Source organism: Cydia strobilella, chromosome 16, assembly GCF_947568885.1.
Source record: "Cydia strobilella chromosome 16, ilCydStro3.1, whole genome shotgun sequence".
Classification (NCBI taxonomy): Eukaryota; Metazoa; Arthropoda; class Insecta; order Lepidoptera; family Tortricidae; genus Cydia; species Cydia strobilella.
The window spans coordinates 11,868,737-11,889,339 of NC_086056.1; the positions used below are offsets into that span (position 1 = coordinate 11,868,737).

Genomic DNA, 20,603 nt, shown 5'->3' on the forward strand with positions numbered 1-20,603 from the left:
TTTAGATATCATATAGAGGATATTCAGTCATTGTATATAAATTTTGAACTAATCCATTCAGCTATTTTCAATTTAGAGCAGTTCAAAATCAACTCAGGATTGTGAAATTTTTGAGCTTTTTCTAATAATTTGTTAGACCAAGTAGTGAAAATGTTAGACTATGTATATATTTGTAATCTACTCACAATGCCCTTTCATTTGGTACCCCACATGGTATGTTTAAAAGAAAAAAGTTAAAAACTTTGTAATGCCGATTTTGTGACGTCACAGTTATCCCCCCCACACTCTTAGGAAGTGACAAGTTCATATTTCGTACTCAGTAGACTCTACCGAACACAACGATACCACTTGTCGGTAGTATACTGTACGGTCACATCGAATGGTGTTTTAGGCCCTCTGGCCGCTGTACTACATTGCATATGTCCTGTCCGTCACGGGCGTGCGCGGTAGGCCACTCCTACCTTCTATGTACTAGATAGTATACATGATATGGTTACTTTACATGATTTGATGTAACAACTGCACGACAAAAGTAACTTTTTTGTGATTTGGCCAGATTCATGAACGTCAAAGGAAAAACATTCCAGGGGAAAATACAAGCTAGGATTTAATAACTAAGTGAGCTGCAGCTCAGAAATCTCAGGTACTTATCAGGATAATATCTTGATCTGATAAACAGGATCTGAGGATAAACGCGCAAAGCTTAACGCAGATGGCGCTGCAATCGTTTAAAAAACGTAATCAAAGCATAGAAGGTAGGATCCTTTAGAAGTGGTCTACCTCATGCACCCGTGAGGGACAACATACGCAATGCGGCAATATGACTGGTCGAGTAGATTTGTAGCCCACCACAAACCATACAAATTTACGGTGGGGAATAAAAAAAGTGAGACTGTAACAAGGACAAACAATAATAACGCTCTCTGCTACTCCTACTGAAAGATACATAAGACTATCCCGTTCTGATAGTTCCCCCCGCCACTCATGCCTCCAGTTTTACCTATACTAGATTCATGAATCAAAGAAACACTGGCAGTCTGTGGTCACTACAGCTTTTTTGTTTCTGACAGTTTGAATCATTTATAATCTGGGTTTTGAACTATTTGGAACGGCCGGTCATAAGGTAAATTACAGTCAGCTTAGTGGTTATCAACGACTTCAGTCTTCAGTTTAGAGGCGAGCGCCTTGCGCAGTTGCATGGCGTCTGGCGTCGGCGGCGGCGGCGTGCCGGCGAGCGCGGCCTGCGCTACGCGCGCTGAGCGAGGCCGTGCTTGGCCACTTGGGCCTTCTGAAATCAGACATGGAGTGTAAGAGACTCTAGCATCACCATAGACATTAGTATATACAAGTAGTTATAGACGCGCCACCGAGCGACCGGGGATAAGAGAAAGAATATTTATATAAAATTTGGGCAGCATAGGATTTTTTCTCTTTCACTCTTATAAATTTCAGTATTTCGTCATCGCCTCCTACCTATGATGCCACCCGGTCGGTGATAAGGACAAAGCATGGCACTATTTTCTCTTTCCTCTTATAGGAATTGCAATAAGACTATCTTTCTCTATCAAAGAGTGTCAGGCCCTTGAGCATCACACTAGCATCTTTTGAGCGCCATTGTCTATGGTGTTGCTGCGTTATTGCGTCGAGAAGCAGCCATTAGAGTTGACTAGACGCCGACCGCTCGGAAAACACTAGTGTTGCTACTTACACGTTTTTTTCGGGTAAGGGTCCCTGAACAGAGACTGCACTAGATGAATAACTAAAGGGAACAAACACGCAAAGTAAGAACGTTTTTACATTGTCCGGTCGGATACGACCACAGAAAAGTGAAATACTAAGAAGTGCCTTTTTAATTATATTTATAAGTAGGTACCTATTTATTGATGAAATATTTAACGTTTAAAAGAGAATTTTAAACCAAGAAAGAAGGACTTGATGCCATAAGGCACTCTAACAGCTGTTTTGCTCCTAGGATCATCCGGCATAATATCGGATCGGACAATGTGAAATCGCTCTAATAACCCCTTTATATTTTCCAAATGGTCGGAACTGATACGTCACATGAAGAAGTTGCGACATAATCTACCTTTTCCTTCTGACCCAATTTCAGCAGCGCCCAACCTTTTCTCGCGAACCTGCTTCTTCAGTGCTAGAAGTTTGTCTCGCTGCTGCTTTAAGTATTCTTGGCGCGCAAGGATTTCTTCCTCGCTCACCTAAAACGTATTTTTTATACCACAATGGTGAAAAAGAATGTAATTGATTTATACTTAACTAACTTAACCAGCAATTATACTTAAGTACTTTATATACTATCTCTACCTCAACTTTTTTCGGTGCTGGTTTTGGTGGTTCCAGAATAATGGGTTCTGGCGGATTAATCGTTTTCTCAGTTGGATCCTCCATCCTTTCAAAGCTTTGAAGCTTGGATGCTTTGGTTAAAAGGGTTTGCTTTTCAGCCACCACTTCTTCAGGAGGGACGCTCACGACGGCATTATCTTCAAAGTCTTCGAGTTGTAATCTAAAAATTACAAGTTTTAGATGACTTAATTGGACCTGTGTAGGACCAAATAAAGAGGAGACGCGTAAAGTTGTGATTTCAAGAGATTGAAATACTGAACGTGCTTTTTTAACATTGTCTTTCAAACACAGCGGAACAAAATCATATCATTCCCAGTACATATGAGAACAGTCGCCACCCGATATATCGGAGCGGCCGAGGTCCTCAAAAATATCTGAATAGGCATGCACTCTAACGCTTTGTCAATAAACACTCAATAAAGGCAAATTTGTAAGCACCTTGGCAGTCCGATAAATCTGACCGGCTAGCATGACTGGCGTTCTCGCGAGCGAATCCATACATGAAGTCGCGCTAAAATCGCTAAATGTATGATGGAGTCGCGCGCGAGAACGGAAGTCATGCTAAGCAGATCAGATGGCCATTCGCCATGACAGTCACTACAGTCTCTAATAAACAACAATAATAGCATTGGGGATAGTTACGAGACTGCGGGACGCCTGTGTGTAAAATTTATGTTCGTGCCTCATATTAAGTATTATACTCTTAAGGTAGTTTGCCTACGTAATAGCAGCACGGCAAATGACATGGCTAAAACAATCAGGAATACCTATATTTAAAATAAGTCTAGCTTACTTTTTAATCTCAGTCATGACATCGTCAGCGTCAGGCCAGTCTTCGCTCTCGTCGCTTCGGGACGTCTCCGGGTCTTCCGGTACGGTTGCAAATATGCTGGGCAATGCTCCGAAACGCCTCTCGATCAACTCTAGTGCCTTTGACAGAAAACATTGTCAACAACACTGTTGCTATCAAGATAATGTATATAGTTTAGGATAAAAGGTTCGTCCTCAAATTAAGCTTCCAGATAGTTAGGTAAAAAGTAAGTATTATAGAATGAAGCTTCGTTAGCATAGCTGTATCGCCTGCGATTTCCTAATCGGTGATGGGTTCAAATACTAGTATCTAAGATCAAGCACTATGAGTTTCTCAAAAATTAAAAGAATAAGTTTCCTCTATGGGTTCGAAAGTCAGATTGCAGTCGCTTTCGTAAAACCAGTGCCTGCTCGGCTGCTCCAATATAAGGGATTAGGATCCGATAGGACCCCAGACTCCCTTAAGCGACCCTGCGAGCGGGGAAATGAAGTGGTAGCTTAGATGGAAATCTTTGTATATACTTAAATGTGTCCCGAATGTAGTCGTCGGCTTCCTCATTTGGATTTCAACGACTTATACTATTTCGACCACTAACCTGCAGCTGCAGCTCAACATTTTTATGCGTCATCATCTTAACGAAGATATCGTAGTCGTTGGCAGCCCAGATCTGCTCAAACAGCCGCCGGTGGAACTGTGCGGGTAGTCCGGCCAAGTCACAAGCGGACAGACGGCATGCAGCCTCGAATTGGTCTGCAGAGATGCCGATGTCATCCATGAAGGACCCGAGCATCACATCTACCTATCGTATTTGTAAATTTAAATTTGGCGCAATGAAAAGAAAAAAAAAGGTTTCGGTCTAGTGTTGTGTGGCCTACCTGTCACAAATGTACTAATGGGATCCAAGAAATGCAAAGAACTATAGTATTGTAGGTGCATGCCTACAGGTAGAGAAGAAATATAAATTATTTACCAGATTCCGATATTCATCATGAATCTTCTTGTATTCTGGCCTGTCCAAAACATCCCCGTTGTCCGTTGGCTCAAAAGCTATTTGAAAAATGAACCACTTGTAAGAAAAATTAGTCTATATCTATCTAATTTGATATCACTGTATTAGAATACTCACGCAGAGACTTCTCTTCTATAAAAGTCTGCAATGGGACATTCCATACAGGCCCGTGTAGAAAACCCACAAGAGAGTCAAATACCCACGCATTGCCATCTGAACTATCCGTCGACATGACCAAGTCTTTACTTATCCCTTTTCAGTTAGTTTCTTAAATTTTCCTCCTAGAATACTTTTACGCTAATGTGTATGTATTTGTATTAGAAGTTGTTATGGTTACCTTCTGTCTAATTTCCGCATCGATGTTATTATTGTTTATGTTATTCCGGTTATTCCCCTTCAGGGTTTTAAAAATTAATGGCTCAATGAATCCGTTACAGTAAAGTACACTTTTTTTGTTATTTAATTTGAAGTATTTTGGCTCAAATACACTGCATCTAAATAAACATTTTAAAAAGAATTATAAAGTTCGAGTAGACGATTTTCGTTTACTTGAACATACTAAAGAGTATTTTTCTACTGAGAGCAAATTTCTGTCCCAATTGTAATGTTGGGTTATTCAAGCCGTACAACTTACGATAATAGTATCATTCATATTTTCAATCCACTGCCAGTTTATTAAATCCCTAAATACATTAAAATTTTTAATAATGAATTTGATTTCAGAATCAAAAATATAATCTCTTCACAGTCAAGAAATAATTTATTTTAAGTTTATTACCTTGAGTTGGACTCAGTGAAACCCAAAAAAGACGACTTCGCGGACTTGTTTATATGTCAAAGTGACATTATCTGATATTGATAAATGTTTTGAAAACAAATTAGAAATAAATTAAATTATACTAAAATACTCGTTTAATAACAAGCTTAGCCAAAGCACTGCCATATGTCGAAAGGCGACAAAACGCTGAAGTACGAGAATGTTAACGGTGTCATGTTATCACTCAGAGTGGACGGTAGAAACAGTTCGCCGAAATCCAGACAATTTACCATATCATACAGCAGCAGCAATGAGGAACGTAAATCAAATTGGTCCATGATATCGCTCCTTGTAGCTATACTGGCCAATATTGTATTTCTTATTTACGTGCGAATCAATTTGACTATATTGGTAGTGATAGTTACAGTTTTATCATTCATAGTATTTTTTTGGGTAACGCACAGTGTGCAGTCAGGTATGTGATTTCATTTACTTTAAATTACACTTGCAAAATAAGCCACTTAGTAACTAGTTACTAAGGAGCTATTGGCATAAATATGCAATTAGAGACTTCTTATTGACCACCAACAAAGTGATACCTTTTGTATGGGTCATTAACCTCATGTGTATGTGTGATAAGGATCCTGACGTGACTGCATTTTTAGTCTTCTTTTTGCAATTTTCTCGAAACCGATTTTTTCTTCTTTACAACCCACAATGTTTGACCACCACACACTTATGAAAGTTTAAACATAAGTTGGTTGGTATCAACTACTGCTTGTATACTTTTTTTTAATTTTATTTAGAACACAAGCAGTCACATACAAATGGATTTGTAGTACAATGTAGTGTACTTAACATACTTGAAACAGACCTGGAGGTTCATTATTAATTAAGATCATTAGTAACTAATTAATGAGTACCTATGTTTTCAGAGACACTGTTAGTTATTCCAACTGTGGGAATACAAAGCTCAGTGCAATATGTTGTTGGCCGGGAAGACAACTTTGTGCCATGGACCAAAATAGATGACATCATTATAAATGAAGCTATTAAGTTGGTAAGCAACATAATAAATATAGGTAAATGAAATTAATGACCTGTCTATTATGATGGGATCCTGCCTTTTCGCCGAAAATTGTATTGCCGAATTTCACTTACCAAGTTTTTGCATAAGTTTCATTTGGCCGAATAACTTTTACCAAATAATTATTTCGCAACCATTTATATTAAAAGTTAATTATTTGTGGCTTTCTTCATGTGCAATAAGCATGTTTTTATAAAAATTTAAAGAACCTTATTGCATCATAAGGACCCTTCTGTGATGGAAAGCCACACTTGATGGATCATTTTAAATTTGCAAGTTTCATTGTCAAAAATTTAATTTGTTACAAGCTTTTATCGCTGACTGTACTTTTCTATCAACAGGCAATTAATGCTCATCAAGACCTTTCTAACAAACCCAAACATAATTAGGTTGCGTTATTTTATCACAGAGTTCCTATGGCCACCTTCCAGCTCCATCAGATCAGCTCCATAGTCAATAGTATTGCATTGTCGTTCAATTTCCGTATGTACATATGTGTTCAGCTTCATCGGAAACCGGATAGTGGGTTAAATTTAACTTGCAAGATTTGACTCATACATACATACTAGGAAATGCTCCCGGTACTGAGTTTGTATGGCGAGAACCGGCAATTCCCGGTTCCGGCACTGTCCCGGTCCAATACCGGGAGCACTCCCTAATACATACATACATTGCGAGTTTAATAAAAACACTTTTTCTTGTAATTTTCAAACTTTTTTTGTGTTTCAGAATCGTGTTTTGTATTTCCTCACCTTATTAGTTAAAATCAATAGTGATTATGAGCCACTCAAATTAATACCATTATTCAAGGTAAGGAACTACAGTGACTTTTCTTATTAGTCTTATTACAGTGAAATCTCGATAATCTGACACTTTGATGGTCCAGTGTAATCTGGCACTAAAATTGGGGTACAAATGATCATTCTTTGTCCTAATTTACCGTGTGCGCTTACATTATCGCAATTTAATCTCTTTATAAATGGCTAAGCTTCAGATATCAGTAGGATTTTCTTTGAATTTAGTATTTGAGGAAAATTCATTTCTATGACATACTAAAAACACATTAAAATAATATGCAGATTTGCTCTAACTTCCAGTAATCCGAATTTTCCAGTAATCAGGCGCTCTCATATCAGCATTACCGCCCGATTAGTGAGATTGTAAATACTGTATAGCATTATAGCAATTTAGTGTCTTTATATACTGGCACAGTGACCTTGTCAGTAGGAAAAGGCAGCAAATTAAAAAAAAAATAAGCGTGAAGAGTTGTCTTCGCATAGAAAATTTGAATTTCGCGCCTTTTTCTACTGACAAGTTGGGTATGTTTCATTATATTTCTAATGTTACTGATTTTTTCTAACGTTACAGTACACCAAGCCACGACTTTTGATGCTGGAGAGCATTTACAAGGAGATCCAGGATCTGCTAACAGAACAGGCCATGGGTGCTGGAGACATAGGAGGCTAATTTAACACAGTCATATACCGTAACTACAAGATGGAGTATGTAGGTGAATCAACTTTTTCTTCTTACTAATTTAATCTAATAGGGCAGCCATTCTCAAAGTGTGCTCCGCGGACCCCTAGGGCTCCGCATAGCCTCAGTTGGGGCTCCGCGAGAATACTTGTAATTATAAGAAAAAACAACCGCTCTTGACCACTGTGAAACACTGTGGACCAGATATACCTATGGACAGCGACAAATGTTTTTTTTTATTTAGGGCTCCGTCAAATATTTCGCTTTCCATAAGGGTTCCGTCACCAAAAAAGTTTGAGAACCGCTGTAATAGGGTATTTGACTGTATTTAAAATAAATTATTTCACACCATGCATGAAATAAAGCACCAGATAATTATTAGAAAAAAAAATAGCAGTCATTTTACTTATTTTTAATATGAAAATGACTGTATTAGTCTTCTAGGTGCTTATTCAATAAGTATAATGTATCTTTACATTACATATGGTGCTACTTTACCGCACTAGTGCGATAATTAGCACATTACGTAACTGACGAAAATTTAAAGGGCCATATGTACTGTAAAATGTTGTACGATACATTTTTCGCACTTGTATCGTAATGTACTATTATTGTCTGAAACATTCCTTTATGATTATAAAGTATTTAGAAATAAGTAGTAGTTACCATATATACCAGGGCATCAGGACCTTAGGAGTAAAAAGTTGGGGAAGGAAAACCACAAATAAATCGTACTGGAGAGATTTGCTTGACCAGGCTAACTAGGCTAAGGCCCACCCGCGGCTGTAGTGCCTTCAGATGATGATGATGAAGTGGTTACCATATTTGTGTCTAGTCAACCTACATTTTAGAACAATCGTTATTTATGTATAATGTTAAGGTATGTCAAGGTTTTCTAAGACTCAACAATTTTATGTGTGCTCAAAATTGTTACAAAATAATATTCTCTTCGGTTACCGCGATAGTTACTCATGAAATAAAACTATGAAAACGGATTATATCGCGTTTATATATATCTTTACTTAAAAAATAATAATAATAATGAAGGATGTAGTGTATACCTATAACTAGCCTTATGAACCGATTTTGCATGTACAACCAGCCTTAAAGTTTTCTATGATGGTTCATTGTTTTTAGTATGTGGGTATTTTTGCATTTTGTGGTTTTTCCTCAGTCACCCGTTGACCACGAACGCTGTAAAGAGTTCGGAACGTCGGGATGTATTATAAATTCAATATACGCGATATAATCCGTTTTCATAGTTTTATTTCATGTTACAAAATAAATTAAATAGTTAATTCAGAAAAGTTTTTCATTCAATAGGCCAAGAATCTCTATGAGTGTTATGGTTTGAACTATTAACTTTTTTACAGTTATGTAGACCATGTTTTTTTTTTCAATGCTTAGCCATACCAAAGAGTTACTCATACTCATACTCATTCACTTATTGATAATATTCTTTAAATATGACATTTCAACATCAGATAATACATTTATGTAATTAAATCATTGGAAATAGTAACAAAATATGATTACAATATCCGTATTTACAATGAGTAGGTAACTCGATTGTATGGTAGCGGCGGGTTTGTGAGACTTATTATGAGTTAATATACTTACGGCCCAATTCGAACAATAAGTGATCACTGCGGTACGATCCGATCTGTCAGTATCAAGTGACTTTTTAGTAGAACAAATGTCGAATACGGCCGATGTATAAACGTTTTTGGCCCTATGCAGGGGCGTAGCTAGACTAGCTAGATGATATGGCGCCCGGGGCAGTCACCAAATTTGCGCCCCCTGACGACTGACAAAAGTTTCCCTGCTGCTGCCTTTTGCCCATTTTGGCGCCCCCCCGTGGATGGCGCCCGGGGCACTTTCCCCCTCTGCCCCCCCCTAGTTGGTTACGCCACTGACTGACGCTATGATCACGACTTATGGGACTCCTAACAGTAAACAATAAACAACATTACGAATATGATATTTTGTCTTTATTGTTCCATTCTAAGGAATGATCCAAAAATTCGTACTATGTAGTGATAGAATTAGTGCGGATTATCCTTTACAACCAGAAGACAGCGCCGTTCACATCAGGAAATAATGCTGAAACAAATAAATAAAACATTATTAGGTATATTATAGTTTGTTCGTTGTTTGTTTGTTTGTTTGTTGTTGTTTGTTTGTTAGTTTGTCTGTTGTTGTTTGTTGGTGTTGTGTAGGTTCGCTAGACCGAGGGGCATGGCGCGATCTGGTGTCGGAGGCCAGGACTCACTTTGGGTCGTCGCGTCACCGTAGTAAGTATGTAAGTAAGTAAGGTATAGTTTGTCAAACGACTGTCTCATTTCAAACATAGACAGAGAGAATCATCTATCTTTGTCTTACACTAGCACTAGCACCCAAAAGAAAAGGATGAGTATAGTTTTTTTGTTCTTGTATATTGAAAATTTGGTTTGATATAAGAGAGAGACAAAAATCTACATTTGGAAATACAAAAAAATGGTTAATCTTTTCTTTCCGGGTTTTGGCCAGATCATAAAACGCCCAATGTTATGATTTGACTGCGTGTACATCTGAGAAGTTTTCGAAATATTTCCATGTGGAAATTTTGCAATTTTGGAAACTTTCTGACGGCACATCAGTAATTTTCCGGGGCAAACTCGTAGGCAGGGCAGCGTACTACGTAGGCGAACAACACGCGAACGCGAAGCGAAGCGATGCGGCGCGGGGTGAATCAATCCTTTGATACCTATAAAAGTGTCCTACGTGAGCGATGTCGTTGCGAACGCGAACGCCGTGGGCCCGACGCGCCGCGCTGCGCCGTTCGCGAGTTGTTCGCTTACGTAAGACGTAGCGTAATTGTACAGTGTAAATAGGAATACTGTGGATTTTGATTGTGACCAATCAAATCGAGGAGGCGAACGCTAATCGGACAATTTTCGATGCTGTTGGTCTGATTGGCAATTTCATTGTTACGTGTGGAAGGAGTTCCACGTGTTTTAATCTAAAATTGGTGCATCTTTTGTTTTGGCCAAATTTTGGCCTGTCATCGCTACCATTGTCGCGCTATTCTAGGTGGCAAATAAAAAAAAGGAGGCGCAAAGGTACGATCTCCCATAAATAATGGCACCGACTTTAAACATTTAATAGCGCATATAAAATGGATTATGTTCTATTTCATCCTTTTTGAAGTAGGTTTTTCTTTTTTTAGGGTTCCGTACCCAAAGGGTAAAAACAAGACCCTATTACTAAGACTCCGCCGCTGTCCGTCTGTCTGTCATCAGGCTGTAGGTATCTCATGAACCGTGATAGCTAGACAAATGAAATTTTCACAGATGATGACAAATACTAAAAACAGAATAAAATAAATATTTAAGTAGGCCTCCCAGCTCCCATACAACAAACGTGATTTTTTTGGCGTTTTTTTGCGTAATGGTACGGAACCCTTCGTGCGCGAGTCCGACTTGCACTTGGCCGGTTTTATTTAAAGTTAATTTTATTTATCAATTTTTAGCTTAAAGTTTTTGTTATGAGTGACGCAGCATTGACATATCACTAAAAAGTTTCGCGCTTCGGGTAGCTACGGGTCAAGGTTATACTGGGTTAGTTTCAAGGTTTAAGGAGTTCCCTCCAATTCCTCATAAAACTCATCATCAGAATTTGACCTTGACAAAAATGTTTCTTAGAACCTTAGGTACTAGCTAAACGTGTAATACGCGTCGTTGAAGAGTCTCGTTCTGAGCTTCATCAGCAGTTCCACCAAATGACACATTTTTTGTAGTTCCCCAGATGATGATGATGATACCAAACTGTAACCTGTACCTACTTTTCATGTATGGGCTAATCTCAAGTATATAGGTATTCATTTCGAAACGGTTTAGTCAAGTACTTATAATGAAATTGACCAATCACAGCTTGCTTCATAAGTGAGAAACGCGCATGTGACATCCTTAATATAGCAACTTTCATAGACTAAGAAAACCGCTTAGCGCTGCTTGTCAGTCTCCATAGGCTACGGTGGCCAAAATCGAGAAAAAAACTGTCTTAAAATTGAGTTATGAGAAGGTGTCGTTGATCAACCCGCCGCCCGGGCGGCCAGGGCGCGTATGAGTATGAAAGTATCGCGGCTGCTCGCGTAGCTCACCTCTTACCTGTATACTTTTGGTTTGTTTACCTATATGATTCTACTAGTTTAAAGTATTATTTTTGTTGACTCGTAGAAAAAGTTTTGTATACAATAGTGATATAATCAAGCTTTTCAATCTCGTACCCAATAAGTCAACTTAGCAAGCTTTGGCCTTACCACGGTACTCGACTAAAAAGCGCTCCATTATATCACGATTGTATAAAATACTAATGTATAGTCTCGCTGTATTTGAATCTTAAATCTTTAGTTTTCGTTTTACTCATTCTGTAAGTTAGATACAAAATAGACTTCTAAGCGGTAGGCAATAATAAAAGCGCATACTGAACTCACTGAAGTTATTTTCCACATTGACGTTGTTTCTTGCATCCCCGTAATACCCCAACAAGCTAACGATTTGCAGCATCTTGCTGCAGAGCATATCCACTCCACAACCCACTTTACAAATGAAAAGCAAATAATTCAGAGCAACACCTGCTATGTTACGTGATTCGTCGTGTGCAATTAGGAAACATCATTAAGCTAATTAATTACGTTGCTAGGTACTCGTTTGCTAAATGAACAATCATGTTACCTATTCGTTTTAAACTGAATGCGTTTTAAGACTCTCAGTTCAAGTGGCTCCCTATTCGCTTAGGTACGTCGTAACTCTCACGTTTTGTCACTTCTGTAGGTATTCCATTCTTTTTAACCCCGCAACTCTCCGCTATCTCAAGAACCGTTTCAGCTATCTCCGTTCTATTAGGTCCTCCCAGCTTCTTTCTGTCTTGTCATCGTCTCGTCTCGTCTCGTCTAAATTCTATGATATTTCTTTCACTTTTCAAGCTGTTTGATTATGGAATTCTCTTCCTGTAGACTTAAGGTGCGCTCAATCTCCTAATTCTTATGACTCTCTAGTGAGACTCAAGACATGACTACCAATTAAAAATATTCATGAAGGTGCTGAGCTTGAGCATTTACTCGAGCTGAACATCGAGCATTCGCAGTTTTTAAGCAGATTCGGCTAATTGTTCCACGAAGGCTATTACAGTCGCCATCAGATATATTGGAGCGGTCGAGGTGTTCAGAAATATCTAAGCACGCACTCTAGCACCTTGACCATAGAGGCGTGTTCAGATGTTTGTGAGCACGTTCTCTCTTCTTTTTACTTAAGAGCTGTGCTCTTGTCGGTGGAGCTTGCAGCAATCTCCAACTCGTCCGGTCCTCTGCCAACTTCTTAACCTTCTGGTATGGCACGACCTGAACCTTTTCTTTTATTTGGTTGAAATAATTTATTCTCGGTCTTCCTCTTCCTCTCTTTCCTTCTATGATGTTCTTAACGAACAGATCGTGTCGTAGCAGGTGTCCAATTAGTACTCCTCTTGTATTTTCTATTGTCTTTATTATATTTATTTTCTCTTTAATCCTATCTAGAACTAACATTTGTTATTTTTTCTGTCCTAATCCCTTCCATTCTCCGCTAACAGCACATTTCGAAGCTTTCCAATCTTTCTCTATCTCTTGAGCACGTTGCCCGCCCTGATATATCTGATGGCGACTGTACATTCTTCTGTTCGCCAGAATGCTCATTACAAGTGAATGTTCAAGTTTATCAGAACTTAAAGGCTGTTATTATCACACTGGATGCGATGCGCACGTCGCTCCGATGTGCGAGCGATGTGGGATGTCGCTATAATACGTTGTCTCGCTCAAAAATCGGAGCGACGTGCGAATACGCGCATAGCATCCCGTGTGATAACCGCCTAATGGGTCACTCATTTAATTTCCGCACGGTGGTGCTCCTGTCGAGAATCCTCGAAACAGATCGAAACATGTTAGATAAGCGATATTCGACTTATTTTAATGAAATCTATGTACAAATAAGTGATTATTTGTGCGCTTTACGTTATTTTTATAGCAAGAAGTATCAAACTTCTTAAGTCTCGCCGGTGTCTCAAATATTGTTGATAGTGAGTGGCTACAATGGGGTTGGCAACTGTCAAAGGTTTTCATAGATGGCGCCAGTATAGGCCCTGTCTCTAGATTTGTTCTATGAGATTTAACTAGCATCCAGGCCATAATATATTTAAAAAAAAAAAACTAGAATTTGGTAAAACCTAGGCACCGTCTGTAAAATACTTCGACCGGCTTGTTACCATCATCTGTGCAGGTCATACGACACTTGGCCGAGGTTCGCGCCCCTCACCTTGAAGTAGATGCAATTGTAGGTGTATGTAGGAGATGAAAAGCATCGCGTATGAAATAGATTTCATACGCGATGCTTTTCATCTCCTACATACACCTACACCTTATAACTTGGTCGGCTTGTTGCCAGCATTCTATGCAGGTCATACGACACTTGGCAGAGCAGGGGTCGGAAACCGGTATTTGCTCCATACAAAAATACCGGTATTATTACGTTCTTTTTCGTTCTTTTGTTTATAATTTCATTTTTAATGGGACGTTTTAAGAGGCCGTAGTCGATTTTGGAGCAAAAATTTAAAATTGATAGATTTAGTCGTTAAAATTATACACGTTTTGTTACGTCATATCTAAATAACAAGTATTGGTTTCTATTAGCACGTCTTCTCATCTTGCCTTTTAATAATGGGCTCGCGAGCGTGCGTCACCGGTAATATATGAAAAGAAGGGGCAGTTTTTAAAAATTCATAAAAAATGTAGGGTGGTAAATTATACAAATTGATGTATAAGAATAGTTTCAGCAAATGTTGTAGATTGTTTAAGTATAAAAATAACGCTGAAATTAAGTCAATTTTCAGAGATATTGTCACTTGTTTTGAAGTAATTTCTGGAGAAAATTGATTTCGTCTACCTTTCATTTACACTACTTCAAAGTCATAATAATAAAAATGTAGTCTGATAAACGTCAAGTACAGGATATGTGTAATACAAAATTACCATGTTTAGCCGTCCAAACTTTACGAAATTTACAAATAAGAGCGACAAAATCAGTGCTTTACGCGCGTTTACCTAAACGTCCATCAGAAAAGCAAACATTACTAATTTAATGAGTCTGTTTTCAAAATATTGATCTGATAAAAGGTAAGATAAGAAGACGTGCTAATAGAAACCAGTACTTGTTATTTTAATTAGGTAACAAAAGGTGTACAATTTCACCGACAAAATCTATCAATTTTACATTTTTGCGACTAAAATCGACACCGGCCTCTTAATAATGCAAAATTGTTTCCTAAATACATGATTCAGTCCTACGTAATGAGCATAAAAAAATTCAAAATATTGGGCTATTTCGGAGTTTTAAAAAAAATACCGGTTCCGAGCCCTGTGGCAGAGGTTCGCGCTCCCCTCCCCCTGGAAGTGGATGCAATTGCGGTCCATTTCATACGCGATGCTTTTCATCTACATTTTTTATTATTTATTTATCCAAAACAATCTTAAAATACTATTTACATTTGAAAACAGCGAGCGAAAACAGCGAGCGAAAACCGCGTACGGTTTATCTGCCGCCATTGTCGCTTGTTTACATTCCGTTTATCCGGTTAGGTAGCTATCTAAATATTAAGGAAAGAAGCATACACCTACATCTTATAACTTACCTCAGGGTCTGCTTGCTGCCAGCATCTATGCAGGTCATACGACACTTGACAGAGGTTCGCGCCCCCCTCCCCCTTGAAGTGGATGCAATTGCGGCCCATTTCATACGCGATACTTTTCATCTCTTGGGGGATAACGCTTAGCATTTTCTCGTATCGGAAGTGGCCTTTTGTTTCGTCTAGCTGGTGATATAAAATTAACATTTATTTCAGTCAGAGCCCATACGATTAAGTTAATAAATCTGAAAAACAATGTTAGTTTACGTAGGTAAATTAGCACAAAATAGTCAAAAGCTTTTGATAAAATGCATAGACTTTCACCGGGCAAACATTAGGTTGTCCCGGGGGTTAGCGAAGACGACCATTGGGGTTGCCGCACAGACGTGACATGAGCGAGGCACATCTTTACCTCATAACTCATAACGTCCACAAAAGTACCTAACCATAAGAAAGTAAGGTTAGGTACGTGTTAAATAGGTAAGTAGCATTGTTTTATTAACGATATGGTACTAAAAACATTTGTCAATCACAAAGCTTGAGTTACGGTCAGTGTTATATGTTTGACATTTGTTAAAAATACTTAGTTTAATTTTGAGTAGTATTTTTGGCTCATACTTACAACTTGAAATTCCAGAAAAATGCATTTCATGTAACACTGCGAACAATAACAAAAAAACTTATCATTTCAAAGGTCTCTCATTGCATGGTCTCCTAAACTTTACATTTATATGTGCCATTTTCAACCAAAAGGGTACTTATTGTCGCTTGTCAGTAAGGCGCTATTTCCATATAGCTTCATTTAGAAATCAACATTATCAACAAGCGACAATGTGGTAACTTTTGGTTGAAAACGTCACATATATTAACTTGAAACATGTAATCGACATAACCCGAGCCCCATCATATGCAGTACAGCAGGATTGGTTACTTCTTCTCCAAACCCTTACACTGTTACAGAGCTAAAAGATGACCTAAAATGTATTCGTTCTGTCAGTATGCTAAACAGTAATACACGTCATAAACAGGTAGATTCTGTAAATAAGAAAGTAAGGCAAAAATAATGCTGAGGTAGACCAATTTTTGAGATTCGATCGCTCAAATCGATAGTCGAAAATAATCGCATACGAGAATTATCTACTTTAAAAAATTGTCGCACCAAAAAAAAATAAAAAAGTTTGGTACCTATGTAAAACTTTTTGCTCTAATTTCTTTGTATTACAATTTCTAGCAACGAAAACTAGTACCTGACAAAGGTATATGCTAATTGAATGTTCATGTCAAATTCCCTGTTATTCCAGCATGTCGTTTTAAAATGAGTGTAACTTTATATTTTATGGCGGTAGCTAGGTTCGCCTGACTTACTGGAATACCCACTTGCTTTAGGGAATAGTTAGATGTAATTTCTCACACCATGTCCCACGGGCGCTCTATCGCACGGTAGGTAGGTAACAAAATGTTTAACTACATGAGATTAAAATCTTAAGAGCCCCGTACAAAGTATAGGTAAAGCGTTACATCGCAAACTTTGAACAAGTTGTTCTTTTTAAACGTAAATTTTTGAGATAATCGGCTCTTGGGATTTTATAAAATTTTACCGAATTTTTTTAGGGTTCTGTAGCCAAAATGGCAAAATCGGAACCCTTATAGTTTCGCCATTTTAATCGGAAATTATTCGATATTTTAACGAGACTTGGAATATAGGTGTATTTCATGAGCATTTAGTTTAGAAGTTTTAATTTATAAAAATATATCCACACATGCAACAAAATGTTTTATTTTTTTAAGTAAAATCATTCTGTTATGTGGCACATGATTTGATAGGCCTTCAAAAATAACATTAAGGTTGCTAAAAACGTTTTAAAGATTAAGTAAATAATTTTGGAAATAATCGCACCAAAAGTAAAAAAAGTATTGGATCCCCTCTAACTTTTGAACCGTGCATGCAAAATATTTGAAATAAAAATTAGAAAATGATTTTGAATATGATAGGTTGAGCCCTTAGACTTAAATAAAGACTGGTCTTACTAAAACGGCGTACCTAGTAGCTACCGCGAAGATGCGCTCTTTTGCTTGTATGGCTTTTTGTATTTTTATGAAGGTACACGGAACCCTCCATTAGGTTCACACGGCGGTAATTTTTCCTGTAAACGGGATTTTATCGAATACCGTAGTGACAGCAAACTTTGTATGGCAACTTTAAAATCGTTCACAATGCTAGACGGCTTCTCCGCATAGACGCCGTGTGAACGATTTTGAACGTTGCCATACAAATTTTGCTGTCACTACGGTATTCGATAAAATCCCGTATACGGTATACGGGAAAAATTAACGCCATGTGAACTTAGCCTTATGCGTGGTCCGACACGCACTTGGCCGGTTTTTAAATATCACAATTACCATTTATTAATAATGCAGAGTATAAGTCTACAACTAAACTAAGACGGTAGAAATCTTTTTTTTTCGTTGGTTGCATGAGGTATGGTTGACGGTAAAGCTAGCTACAGTATGCAAACAATTTAAATATTAAATACTGTAATTAGGTTGTCCTAAACTACGCAACCTTTTACTAGACATTCTAGACAAGTACCGCTAAACTCTCATCAAAGTCATCAACAATCTGAGTAGAATGGTAAGGCTGTACGTTTTAATTGCTTAAGTATTTAATTTTTATTCCTAGTTTTTTAATTTACAACGTTCTACTAGTTAGGTACACATTTTCATACACAAATCGTTTGAATTTTCAAAAAACAATAACAAAACTATTATTAAAATTAACCTATAAACCTAAAAAACAAATTAAAACTAACAAAAAATAAGTATTTAATTAATTACTTGTTTCTAACATTAAAATAATTATGAATAATGTATATAAACTGTATTCGTGGTTATAATTAAAAATGTTTACTGTCTGTTATTAGCATGAAAACCCATTCGTAAACATAGCATTAAAACCCTAATTCCACTAAAAGAATTAATTACCTTTAATTTCTCATCGTCGACCATGGTACCTTTGCTGAAGTCATCTACAAGTGCTGAAAATAGATAATATCTGTTTTACTGACTTTTTTATTATCAATGAATTCATTTATAAAATTGCCATGCTATTTTGTGTCAGAGTGTATTTACTTATAACATCAATGTTGGCCACTACAGGAAAAAAAACTTCGTAACAAATCGAAACATGTGTAGCGAAATTCGACATTTCCTGGATGGTCATTTTACCCATAATAAATCCGTTATTCTAAAACCTTTCGTGAGCTACAAGCCCATAATCAGTCACCATTACATGCTGTAGCCGCTAACCTCAATTCCCTACAACTATGTCTTACGCTGCGTCTTACATAAGCCAACAACTCGCGAACGCAAAGCGAAGCGGCGCGGCGCGGCGAGCCCACATAAGCGAACAACAACTCGCGAACGAGAAGCGAAGCGGCGGGCCCACGGCGTTCGCGTTCGCAACGAGATCGCCCACGTAGGACTCTTTTATAGGTATCAAAGGATTGATTCATCGCATCGCTTTGCTTCGCGTTCGCGTGTTGTTCGCCTTCGTAGTACGCTGCGTTAAGTGGTGTGCTGACGTGCCCAAAATGCGCTCGAGTATTTAGCAAGAAGATACGTGAGCCACCTAAGGGCGCACCAGAGAGTGGATCAGCTACACTTTAATAACACGAATTAAAAATTGCCTACTCCAGAGCACACATCGCTGTGGCCGAAATCGGTCAGGAGCATCATTATCATCGGCCACAGCATAACGTTCCCTTTCCTTTGCCCAACTACAAACTTTTAACAGTTTTAACTGACTTCTAGGGGCTAGTTTAGGTCCTCAACCTGAGGATTAGAATGACAATCTCTAAAGTAATCTAAGTCCCCTCACAATCCTGACAAAGGACCAAAAATCCTGACTCGTTAGGGGAACTCCTGACGTATGACAACCCTATGTGCAACTTTAGTTTATACAGTGTATAAAAGTTACCTTTATCGACCCCGGTGCTCGCTTCGCATTTTGCTACGACAGGTTTCAGGGCTTCGAGAAATTCTTTCGTCGGAAACTATAATAAAAATAAATAAATAAATGGAAGAATTTATATGGAAACGACTTCGAAACACGCTACTGACAAAATTAGATTAATATCTTCTTTTTCCTAGCGTTTGTCCCGGCTTAATGACACGGCTTATGGGAGCCTGGGGTCCGCTTGGCAACTAATCCCTAGCATTGGCGTAGGCAATTCAAATCCTTTATAATTTCATGATTTTCTACACAGCACAGAACTTGACACCCATATAATATAGATCTCAATTCTTTTGTCGGCGAGTCAGCAACGACACATATTCTTAATATTGAACTTGGCTCTCATTTCACATTTATGTTTTTGTTGGGATTTTCTTGACATAATCAGATATACTTAAGTAAGTTTTTTTTAACGTGGAAATAAGGCAATGTAGTTTTCATTAGATACCATTGTTTTACACCACGTCGATGGCAAACATTACATTACAAGCAGCTCGCGTAGTGTTAAGGGTTTACCGTAGCCTATGGCCATTTGTAATTACAGGGGAGTCACATGCGCGTTGTTATAACTTGCTGCTAACAGTTGATATAAATTGATGGTTGGAAAAATTAGTGGCCTTACATTAGGCATTAGGGTTTTTTTTAATTTATTTTTTATTTTTTTATTAGGCTACACAAAAACTTTTTTAATTAAAGGAAATATGGGCAAATTCACTGCTTTACATAAAGGAACGAATGGAAAAATTCGCAATCTTCTGGTAGGCTTCAGTAGCTAAGTTGGTTCAGATCTGAGCGATTGGAACGGGGTTCCAAAAGGTCGCAAGTTCGAGTCTAGCCCGAAGCGGTGAATTAAAATTTTCATTTAAACTAAAAACTAAGCTACAATTTTTATTGTCCCAGAGGGTTGCTGTTCCCTCCCTATCCCCATCTAGGCGACTCCTATGCTCGTAACTCTCATAATAGTTATTAATAAAAGACTTAATTACCTCAGCCCGAACGCCCACAGTTAATAGACATAGCACCATCAACCACTCCATGTTTTTAGCGTGACGATTTTGCTGCCAACTCGTTTTATTACCGTCGCCAGGAAACCGCCCATTCACAGACGTAGATTGAACTAGACGTACCTAGCAAGTATAGTTGACGAAGTATAATTTGCACCGGTTGGTCATAAAACTTTATCTTTACGAATACAAAAGGACAAAAGAGCGACAAAGCATATCCCATCCATATAGTATCTGGGATAATATATTATCCCATCAAAAATATCTAAATGTGAAATGAGAGCCACCAAGTTTATTATTAAGAATATGCGTCGTTGACTACGCTGGCAAAATAATTGAGATCTATTTCACTTGGGATGTAATTAAAGTTCAGGATTTGGCTTAGTTCACAGGACAG

The 20,603-nt window shown here is 38.0% G+C and overlaps 4 protein-coding genes across 4 annotated transcripts in view; 2 read left to right on the forward strand and 2 right to left on the reverse strand.

Annotated features, from left to right (window-relative positions):
* LOC134748598 (serine/threonine-protein phosphatase 4 regulatory subunit 3) overlaps positions 1-20,603 on the forward strand; it is a 148,943-nt gene that overhangs the window by 27,067 nt on the left and 101,273 nt on the right. The window lies entirely within an intron of this gene.
* Positions 1,108-4,538, reverse strand: LOC134748640 (cilia- and flagella-associated protein 36). Its single transcript, XM_063683436.1, has 7 exons — positions 4,296-4,538; positions 4,140-4,216; positions 3,765-3,968; positions 3,152-3,288; positions 2,320-2,518; positions 2,087-2,213; positions 1,108-1,285 (listed from the first exon to the last, which is right to left on the reverse strand). The coding sequence occupies exons 1-7, from the start codon at positions 4,408-4,410 to the stop codon at positions 1,140-1,142; spliced, it is 1,005 nt and encodes a 334-aa protein (XP_063539506.1). The 5' UTR covers positions 4,411-4,538; the 3' UTR covers positions 1,108-1,139.
* Positions 5,035-8,852, forward strand: LOC134748154 (phosphatidylinositol N-acetylglucosaminyltransferase subunit H-like). The gene is made up of 4 exons (XM_063682862.1): positions 5,035-5,410; positions 5,871-5,995; positions 6,752-6,832; positions 7,391-8,852. The coding sequence occupies exons 1-4, from the start codon at positions 5,122-5,124 to the stop codon at positions 7,487-7,489; spliced, it is 594 nt and encodes a 197-aa protein (XP_063538932.1). The 5' UTR covers positions 5,035-5,121; the 3' UTR covers positions 7,490-8,852.
* On the reverse strand, positions 9,468-20,302 carry LOC134748629 (general odorant-binding protein 83a-like). The gene is made up of 6 exons (XM_063683426.1): positions 20,189-20,302; positions 19,167-19,242; positions 18,173-18,225; positions 15,813-15,848; positions 15,197-15,376; positions 9,468-9,601 (listed from the first exon to the last, which is right to left on the reverse strand). Exons 1-6 carry the CDS (start codon positions 20,237-20,239, stop codon positions 9,584-9,586), a joined length of 414 nt encoding a protein of 137 aa, XP_063539496.1. The 5' UTR covers positions 20,240-20,302; the 3' UTR covers positions 9,468-9,583.

Bases quoted from the DNA above. Each gene is read 5' to 3' on its own strand.
- LOC134748629 (XM_063683426.1), bottom strand. From the start codon at position 20,239: ATGGAGTGGTTGATGGTGCTATGTCTATTAACTGTGGGCGTTCGGGCT. The intron at 18,226-19,166 runs GTAACTTTTATA...ATCTATTTTCAG, and splicing joins GAGCACCGGGGTCGATAAAG to CACTTGTAGATGACTTCAGC. The intron at 15,849-18,172 runs GTAATTAATTCT...TATTGTTCGCAG, and splicing joins TCGACGATGAGAAATTAAAG to TGTTACATGAAATGCATTTT.
- LOC134748640 (XM_063683436.1), bottom strand. From the start codon at position 4,410: ATGTCGACGGATAGTTCAGATGGCAATGCGTGGGTATTTGACTCTCTT. The intron at 4,217-4,295 runs GTGAGTATTCTA...TTTTTCAAATAG, and splicing joins TATAGAAGAGAAGTCTCTGC to CTTTTGAGCCAACGGACAAC. The intron at 2,519-3,151 runs GTAAGCTAGACT...TGTAATTTTTAG, and splicing joins GTCATGACTGAGATTAAAAA to ATTACAACTCGAAGACTTTG.
- LOC134748154 (XM_063682862.1), top strand. From the start codon at position 5,122: ATGTCGAAAGGCGACAAAACGCTGAAGTACGAGAATGTTAACGGTGTC. The intron at 5,411-5,870 runs GTATGTGATTTC...CTATGTTTTCAG, and splicing joins AACGCACAGTGTGCAGTCAG to AGACACTGTTAGTTATTCCA. The intron at 5,996-6,751 runs GTAAGCAACATA...TTTGTGTTTCAG, and splicing joins TAAATGAAGCTATTAAGTTG to AATCGTGTTTTGTATTTCCT.